The sequence below is a fragment of the Nyctibius grandis genome, chromosome 1 (genome assembly GCF_013368605.1).
Source record: "Nyctibius grandis isolate bNycGra1 chromosome 1, bNycGra1.pri, whole genome shotgun sequence".
NCBI lineage: Eukaryota > Metazoa > Chordata > Aves > Nyctibiiformes > Nyctibiidae > Nyctibius > Nyctibius grandis.
In genome coordinates, this window is record NC_090658.1 from 30552817 (window position 1) to 30563105 (window position 10289).

A 10289-nucleotide genomic window follows, 5' to 3' on the forward strand; every position below is an offset into this window, starting at 1 on the left:
ATTTCTGGCCTCACTTGTATTGGCTGTCTGTTCTGGGTTAGCTCCTCATTCTACTGATCTAAACAGGAATGTATTAATTGATTTAAAGAGGATTCCTACAGTTATATTTAAACAGCATATTGTGAATTTGTAGGAAAATCAGACTAAAATAGAAAACTTAGGCTTTTTGTGGCAGTGTTGTTTTCGAGCCACCACCTCCATCTTTCTTTCACCTCCACTGGACAATTCCAGCCCAATTTAGTGGAGCCATTAAGCTTGCAAAGGAGTTGATAGAGTTTTGGTGATTTTCTGCAAATTAAATGAAAATAAACAATGGATTAGAGACAGATGCCTCTTAATTACTCCAAGCTGGAGAATTAATTTAATCCTTGTAAGGCAGAAGAGAGTCCACTGAGCCTCTTGGCCTCATGACACAGCTGATGAGGTGCCCAACCTTTGCTGAGTTCCCTGGTTTGGAACACCCTCTGTCAGGTGCCTTCTTGCGAGGATTTCTGTGGCTTTTCAATGCCAAAGCTCCTGTCATTCACATTTGATTCATGTGATTAATGGAAGGAATGGCAAGTTCTAACTTTCTTAATGTATTTTCAGTGATAAGAACATCAACTTAGATTTCTTTTTCTGTATGTTGCAATTCGTAGTGTCATTTAGTAATCGTTAACAGACATTGTTGGTAATCCTTGACACTGGAAGTCTTATTAAGCATGTTTTGGAGGTTTTTTTAAGCTTGAGTCTGTGACTGCAGGTAGAAAATTAATTTTTCATTGAAATGGTAGTGAAAATAAACCCAGTTCAGAAAACCACTGTTTAATGTGTGCTTATTAATAGCATATGAAGTTCCTTTTAATCTTTTTAGTAATCATGTGAAGAGATTTGAGAAAAAAAGCATTTTGGCTCATAAAACAATATTCCTTTGTCCAAAGTTGTACAGGCCAACTAGGAAAACTGATTAAATAGTGTTTAATGAAGAGATAGTCTTTTAAAATTTCCAATATCTTTAGCTCTTCAAACAGAAGTGGTAATTTTTGAACAGAATAAAACATGACTTAAAATTTGTTATCCTTGATGGGCAGTACATCATGTTAATACTTGTTAATTCAAAGGGTTCTGTTTCTGTAGCCTGAGTGTTACATCCAATCGGATCGTATCACCAACATGAAGCAGGTCCACCATGTCTCCCAGGATAAGCAGGTCACACTAGGTCAGTTCTCAGACAAGAGACCTGTGAAGCATTCACAATGCTGGAAAAAATAAAATATCAACTAGCTGGCACATTTACTGCACAAGAGGTAGTGAGTCACTATTCCTTCTCGCTATCAGAGATACCGTGCTGGTGGAGAAGCCATCTTTCAGATGAGGTTTAGTATTGTAGTCACACACAGAATCCATCAGGTTGGAAGAGACCTCTGGGATCATCGAGTCCAACCATTGCTCTGACACCACCATGTCAACTAGACCATGGCACTAAGTGCCATGTCCAGTCTTTTCTTAAACACATCGAGAGATGGTGACTCCACCACCTCCCTGGGCAGCCCGTTGTCATGTCATTCTTAGTCATTACAGGTGCCGTGATACTGCTGCTGCTCTTTGTCAGGTGGAGACAGACTGCCCACATGCTGCCTACAGCAGAGCAGTTTCAGTGCAGTGTGGAATTTGGCACCTATTGTTGGAAGCTCTTGGGTAGCTGCTGTGCCCCTGCTCTCATGTAGCATTGATGCATGCTGAACACAAGGTGTTTGGGTAGTCTAGAGAGAAAAAAAGTAGCATCTGAAACCTAGTCAAATTTCTATGTGTTTGGCTGGACAGCTGTGGTTTTGGGCGTTCTTTTTTTCCTAATAACCCTAGTTTCTTCAGTCATCTGTAACTGAGAAGCCTTACCTGGAAAAAAGTTTGAAGAGTTAAAAATAATGTATCCTAAAGTCTTAGGAGCTGCTGGTTAAATCAACAAAATCCCACGTATTTAATTACTGCATTTTTAATGATTCATTTGCCAGCCAATCTAAAGATTTTTCCTTTTTTCTTCATGATTTTTTTCATGTTCAAAGTTGGGTAATAGCTGCATTCTGTTTCCTTCATATACTCTCCTTACTTTGCAGGTCTTCTTTCTTTTCTCAGCTTCTCTGCTAGGAGACAGCCATAGCCCTTCATACCTTCATCCGGAGCCCTCATGCTGCAGCTGTCTATGGGGTTCATGCTGTTGGCCTGTGGAGTGTTCACAGTGCAAGTACATTAAAATAGCAATAGTAGCAGAAATGTGGCCAGACCTGTCTCGTCTTAGCAGATGGGGCCTTGCAAAACAGTCATAGCTCATTGCTAAAGAGGGTTTCTCAAATAAATCTTTCTGTTGAAAAGAAGCACTTGTTATGAATTCTACCTTTTGTCTTGTATGGCTTAATCCACTCACTTTTGTTCACTGTGATTTATTTAATCTCGCTTCATCAATTGGTTAGAGGCTTGCTAGCGTATCCTTGCAATCTTAGATTGCTCCATACTTGTCCTGTTAATAAATTGGGTGATTTACATCTATGCTGCCAAAAAGACATGGAATTATAAATCTGAGAAAGTAAAAACTTTTATTTCCTTCTTTGGTCTTGAAGGCATATTTTAAGACACGCTAGGCTTTTATGTCTAAGCAAATACTTTTGGTTGTTGTTTCAGAAGTGTTTGGGATTTGAAGTTCTACTGGAAGTACAATTATTTTTAATCAATAGGATTTAGGTACACCAGAACTGGGACAGTTTTTCAGATGTACTCATCGGCACTCTTTTTTCACCTAACACCTTCACAAAATCTCAGTGATGGTTTTCTGGAAAGAGTAGCTATTGGGGATTAATTGCCCCGATACACTTTGAGGAATTTGTCACCTTATTCTTTTAGCTTCAGCAAGGAAGTAGCACTTTTCACAAATACGTTCAGTAAGAAAACATGAAAATAATATGTATTGTATTTCTTCTCAGCTAGTCCAGAGCTTATTTGCCCTGGATAGCTAGTGGTTAAAGTGTGAGTGTAGTCACATTTCTCTTGCACATAACTACAGTTCTGAATTTGAATTCTACTTTCCACAAATATTCACGTACCTCCTTCTGCTTTAGTAACTATTCCTGTAGTAAATTCATTGTATGGGTGTGTGAAAATACTACGGTAGGACAAGGGGAACAAGAAGAATGTAGACGTAGTTGCAATGTAATGCATTTAAAAATCCATATGGAATTTCATTCCTGTTTTGCAGTATTTGCCCACACGACTGGGAAGAAACGTAAAGCCCAAAGCCATGTTCCTTACGCTTTATACAGTTCAGAGTATGCAGGTCACATATACTTTATGACCAGTCTTTATATATGAAGTAAATATTAGAAATGTAAACAATATAAACATATATATATGTTTAAGTGCATTTTCCTTTCCTTTTAATGGAGTTTTGTAGATAGAGAATGTGGATTTTTGGTTGCTTGCACTTAGAAATACTTGGTTTGCTAGTGACGGTCTCTTGCATTTACGTAGACCTTTTTTTCCCTATACCTGTAAAGTTCTTACAACTTATGTACGTGAAGGTTGCTATGACCATTTTATAATCGTGAGAAAGAAAACTATTTGGTTTAGTGCCTCAGTAGAGCTGATGAAGAAAATACATTTTTAAATATATTTTATAGGAAAATTTACCTACATTGAAAGAAGGCATATATTCCATTTGGAATACGTTAATGTACTTTATGAGGTATCTCTTTATGTTTTTATCATTTTACTCTGCAAGTCAAATAGCTATCCTGTTTCTGGTATCATCTTAATCTCAGGCACGTGCAGGGTGGACACAAAGCTAGTTTTCAGTGTGTCAGTGTGTCTCCATTAAGCATCACTCAGGTAACTATTAGATTTCATGAAACAAAGAGAAAAGTGTAAAGGAAAATGCTTGTTCCAATTCCTTGAACTTGTACATACCTGAAATACACTGCTAACATGGAAAACATGAACAGTGCAGATCTCAAGGGATTGACAATGGGGAATGTTTTCCCCTGTAACCGTAAGTTTTTTTACATGTAAGCAGACACGGATAGTCACTGTTGTGAGTGCCTTGAGGACAAAGAGTTGGCCTCCTCAAGGCTGTGTCTAGTCAATATGTCTTACCCCAACCACCACATGTACCGTTGCACTTTGTTGCCCCAACTTCGCTGAAAGAGCGAGGTGCTTTAGACTTCAATGGGGAAATCCTGATGCCATTGAAATAAAGAATTCTGAGGTGGATTTCTCTGGAGCCGGAATTTCACACTTTGCCATGGTGCTCTGAATGACATTCGACTGCATTAGGAAATCTGAGTTGCCAATGTGGAGCTCAAGGATTTTGGACTGAGAGCTGTTGCGAGGTCTACATCTGATTTTAAAGCTGAGTGTAGCCAGATACAAAGAAACAGTTAACTTGGAGTTGAAACAGTAGGCTATATTGTGGGGAAGTCAATTAAATCAGTTCACTCTGTGCCTCTGAAATGAGATATCATTATGTCCAAATCTAAGAGGAAACAGCCATACCACCTACTATGCCAAAGCCTTTTTTAAACTAGTCCTAATCTCAGCTTCCTGCTTTATCATCATACTGCTATTCCTTCGCCTGTCAGAGACCCATGAGTCTCTGGGAACTCATTTACAGTACTGCTTCTGTGGCCTCTCCTGAACTCATTTATAGTACTTGCTCCTGTAGCTTCTTTCATACGTCTGTTATTCTTTGTGTGAAGTAGCTCCTCTTTTATTTCAATCATTCCAGAAAATTCAGCCTTTTGGGGGGGATGGAGAGGAGGGAGAGCACCTTGTATTTTACTGTGCCATTTTACCATTCACCTTATTTGTATTTTTCTTCTTAGAAAACCAAAAGGGATGTAAATAACTTTGATCAAGACTTTACACGAGAAGAACCAGTATTAACGCTAGTGGATGAGACAATTATAAAACAAATCAATCAAGAAGAATTTAAAGGGTTCTCTTATTTTGGAGAAGAGCTACTGCCATAGACAACGTTAGGCTGACAGATGAATGATGCTGCAAGAAGTGATTCTGAAGAGATCGTCAAATTACTGAGACTCAGTAGATCAAGAACTACTTTTCTTACCCTGAGCCCATATCCCCGATTAAAGTATATATTTATTGGGTTTTTTTCCTTTAATCTTCTGACCTGAAAGCACTCTTAATTTCTGTCTCACAAAGCAATGCAAAATAATTTTGTATCAGAAATTGTAGATGTAACACACTGCCGTATATTTGCAACTTTTCTTTTATTCCTAAGATCTCCCCAGAGGACAAAAGTGCATCTTTTCCATGGAAAATGAAGCCGTGCTATTAAAAGCGATTTAGCAGATCACATTCTGTAATCATCACATGTATTTAAGCTAGGAAGGTGAGAACTGTTTCTTCTGCACTGGTGATTGTGGTGAGATCTGCACTCAGATGTGGAACAGATGAGTAATATGTTGCCCTTTGGTAAGCAAAGAAGTCTGCCTTCATGGAGGTGTAATCCTCAATTATGAATTTATTGTGGTGAGATACAAACTTAAAATAAAGCTGTCCAGAAAAAGAAGCACATCAATTAAGGCTTTCAGTGAAGTTCCTCATAAAATTTATGGAAAACTCTTAGGAATAAGAAGAGTCACAAGGATAACTGAAATTTTATTTAAAGCAGGAAATAGATAAAATATGGATAGTTATTAAAGGGCTAAAGAATAAAAAGCCTATAGTACTTTAACACAGCTATATAGGCATTTTACAGTTTTTCAGGCAATTGGGTGTACTATCCATGTTACCAAATTTAATATCCATTTAAATGAACCATTAATGTGATGGCAAGCTTGCAAATGTTTACAGTTAATTTTACATTAATAATTAATTACAAACATTATACATTTGCCTTTTCCATTGTAGCTAAGTTGTTAAATAATTTCTTATTTATATTTATTTTCTCAGCAGTGTGTTACTTTTGCACACTTTTACAAAATCATAATACTACTGTGTTTGTACTTTTTTATGTTTAAAATCTAAAGAGAAATCTGCTTTTAGGAGACACAAAATAAGGCTACACATGCATTATGTAGAAGTGTGTTAAAAAATTGAAGATCAAACATTCACAAACTGACATTATTGAAAGTTGTAAATTGAATTTTTTTGTGTATGAATTGAAATGGTAACTCGTGGACAATATTACTAATGTGAAGTTACCTCCTGTAGATACGCTAACAGTGTTATGTACTTATATTTCCAGGAGTACCCTGTGGTTTGGTTGGTTTTTTTTTTGTGTACATGTATCGCTGAGGTCATTTTATTATATATTTTACTGGACTGAGTGAGCGGTCATTGGAATCCATTTTAATTGTTGCACATGGATTTCCAGCTGCACAAAAATATATATACTTGTGATTGGCAAAGTGGCACTAAAGAAGCTTTTTTGCCTTTTGTACAGGTGAGATTTTGTATATAGTGTTTGCTGCAAGGCCTGTGGAATTCATTGAATATAGAGGTATCAACTGCTGCATGTTCAGGCATACTATTAAAATGTTAGTCTATGAAAGAATAATTATAATGTCCATGTGCAATACTCTTGTATGTGTATTGGTTCAAGTTCCTGTCAGAGAGATGAGGTTTTTGTTATAAAAGATGTAGACATATATTAAGCTATACTAAATCTCTTGTATAGTTCTCTTCAACTCTATTATGACATGATAGAGCTCGGAAAGAGAAAGGAATGTTGCAAATTGTGGTGGACAAAGTGTGAATCATTGGCTTTAAGAGATAATCTCGGTCTCAAGCAGATGACTTAGTTTGTGTCAGTTTTGCGTCTGGCTGCTCATAGCCTGTTACTGATGACAACATTCAGTTCCATTTTGTTTTGTTTTTAAAACTCAGGTGTAATTATTATATATATTCTTATGATGATTTCAAAATATTAAATATTATGATATATCAATTAATGTGTTGTCTGGCCTACAGGTGTAATAATGGATCAAGCCTTTAGTTTAATTTAATTTATCTTCAGTAATCTTTTGTACTGGGAAAAGACTAGCTTCTGGAGCTGAGTACCAGCACAGAAACATCTTAATGATTGCATCATCTCAATGTTTAAATTTCTTTCTCTTTTAGAAATATATTGTAGAACTGCCCATCAATCTGTGTCTCACCACTGGCTCTGTTTATTTCTCATCACGGTTAGCTTTTGACATCCAGGCAAGAACTGATCACAGTGCTAAAGCCTTCTTTTCCATAGGTGAGTAGACTGGCTAGGAAGACAAGTTATGGGATAGTGCACTACTGTTTGTACAACAAGAGGCCTTTACACAAAACTCTGAGCATTTATTTTGAAGGAATAGAAGCATCCCATACAGCTTTTGTAAGCAAGCTATGTAGTCTATGTTCTTTTTTCTAACATGAAGATAATTAGCAAACGTTCGTATTTCAAGAGGCCTCAGCACCTGCAATGTTTGGTAGGATGCTAAGAGAAAAGTCAAGAAGATAAAAACTTTTGCATGGGCAGGTATTTCTTCAATATAAATAGTTAGATCCTCTGCATTGGGTTTACATCAGAAGGTTTGTCTGTTACCTTGAACATTTTTTAAAGATAATTCTTAAAAATGGACATTCTGTTATATTTCTGCCTGTTCTGTAAAATCTTTCCTGTTTCTTCTTTGTAAAATGAGTGCAAAATGCCAAAAAATATTAATAATAATAATAATAATTATAAAGAATCCATCGTTTCTTGTTTTTTCTCCCAGATAGACTTTATTAAAAAATGGAAACACATTTTTCTCCAAAGCGTGAAAAATAATTCTCTCCAAAAAAGGCTTACAAATTACCTCTTTTTAAATTATGTGCAGAATAGTTCTGGCTAGCTATAAGATGTATTCTGTTGGGGGGGGTAGGGTTTTTTTTATTGTGAGGATTTATTTGTACAGATTTTTTTTTCTTATGGATGTAATTTGAATCTCTTGCCATTCATTAGTGTTATTTCATCGTAAACATTATTACTGTGCCAAATGTACTGTATTCAAAAGGATGTGAATGTGTATTGTTTCGGAACCTAATAAATACAATGATGTTAAATCTTATTTTTTTCCCCAAAGTTTTCCTGAGTGTTTCCTAATGAGGAAGAAATAAAGATGAAGGATGAATATTTTTCCTGTTACATGTTGTGCAAAATACCGTGAGCTTGTCTTTTAGGAGTGAGCATTTTGCAAAGGAAGGATTTGCTAACAAGGGCCTCATCTGTGAAGCACTAAACACTCCAAGAGAAATACAGGTAACAGTGTGTGAACACTATTTGTCTTAGGCAATATTACATTTACCTCAAAAACACCAAGCAGATGAGTTTACAGACTTTTTCTGCTTACCAGCTACCTAATGGTCACTGATCCCAGCACTCTGCTTAGCTGCATTGTTAAAACTCACTTCAGTGGGGCACTTTGTGTACAAACACGTGAGGCTGCTTTCGTCTTTAATTGGATTGATTAGAGGGATTAATAGTATGCATAAGTTTAATCAGGGTCATAGAGCTTATTAAACGATTTAACTTAATCTGTCAATTTGACGTCTGAAATATTTCAATATTTCATCATGTTTCAATTTGCACCTTAAATACTTTACATTTTCATGGTCTAAAATTCTTAACTTCTGTTTCAGTACATCAGTTATCAGCATACTCTGGCAGTAATTCCAGTTAACCTATCTCTAGGTAGGTATACTAACCTAGTAGGTATACTAACTAGCTTTAAAAAAGAAAAAAACAATTTGAAATGTGTTTTCTGTTCAAATTACAGCTTTTGTATAAATGTCCATTTTTTTCCTTCATGCTGAGTCTTCTCAAAGTCACTGAACGTGTTTGGTGCCTATGAGCATATTCCAAGTCTTGTGCATTGACGGCATTAGCATCAGCTTTGTTGCACAGATTTTACCAGTTAAAAAACTATGTAACATCTTGATTTTCTGGGTATGTTTTGCAACCTTAAAAGCATATGAAGGACTTAACCTTCATCTTACAAACAATAAGCATCACTGGTCTCCAAATACATCAATCCATATCATGTTTTCTTGTAATGTGGTAACTGATGTCTGTTAAGAAGAGTTTGTATCCTCACTGGTGGACTGCAAAATTTGGAAAGACAGGAGTCTTTTGAAGAGGAATGAGTTGCAGTCTGATTGACTATCCATGCTGTAAATGTGGTACTAAAAGTTCAGGGAGAGAGTCTCAGCATGTATCTGTTTGCTTCTGTGGCCTTCCACATTGGGGATGTTAGATCACTTTACAGTCAAAAATGTTTTTAGCCTCCTAGTAGACTGGTCAGATACATGAGTAAATCAATATGATAAGCACCTAAACAAACTAATAAAAATCAGAATAATTATTCCATAGTGAATTGAAGTGTTGTATAAGTTGACATACCCTAACTCGAAGAAGCTACAGAAATTCAGTTTGTGTCTTCATCTGTATATACTGTTTGAGCAAAACAGTTTTTTAATTAAAAACACATGGGGTGAACATGCCTTGTCCCAGGCATGAGGAGAAAATGAGAATGAGTTAGATCCGAGTGGACCTTTTTTAGGAATAAGAGACTTTTCATCTGAGTGACAAAAATAAGGTATTCATATCATCAAAAGAAAGTGTGAGCAGCCATACTCGGTCAAACCAAACATCGCTCAGGTCAAGTATCCTGTTCTTGGCAACGGACAGTAGCTTAAGCAGTAATGTGCACTGATTAGAAATCAAGAAGTCAGCTTTGGTTGTAGCTATAGCAGTATAGAAGTATAACCAATAAAAAATATCTGTGAAGAATCTGAGAACAAGAAAGCATGAGGTGGTATTCTGCCTGCAGCAGTTTGACTCCATGATGTGAAGAAGTAGATGGTGATGTCTTTATTTAATATCTCTGAATTAACTTCCATTTGACTAACCAGTTTCTGAACAATGTCAACTTCTGGCATGCAAAACATTCTGTGGGGAAGAGCTACACGGCTCAACTAATCGTTGTGTTAAAAATCATCTCCTTTTGTTTATTCTGACCCAGCCATAATTCCATTTTTTGCTGCTTGGGTCTTTTCTTGAAAAAGGATAAATAGTCATTCACTATTCACCTTTTTCATGCCACTCAGAATTTTATAGGTCACTGATACATCCTTCCTCAGCCAGTTCTTTTTCAGACTGAAAAATCTTCCCCTGCCTGGAGCAAGGCTTCATACAGACACATGCCATATTTTTGGTCATCTGTGTCAACTTTCTCTGAATCTTTTCTAGTTCTACTGTATCCCTTTTGAAGATGGGGAGTAGAATT

At 36.4% G+C, this 10289-nt stretch overlaps 1 protein-coding gene across 1 annotated transcript in view; it reads left to right on the forward strand.

The window, feature by feature from the left end:
* PRKCE (protein kinase C epsilon) overlaps positions 1–8054 on the forward strand; it is a 308151-nt gene extending 300097 nt beyond the window's left edge. Inside the window, exon 15 of the mRNA XM_068425548.1 lies at positions 4848–8054. Coding sequence (XP_068281649.1) covers positions 4848–4994 — 147 coding nt within the window. The 3' untranslated portion in view covers positions 4995–8054. The remainder of the gene's footprint in view (positions 1–4847) is intronic.
* The last annotated feature ends 2235 nt before the right edge of the window (positions 8055–10289 follow it).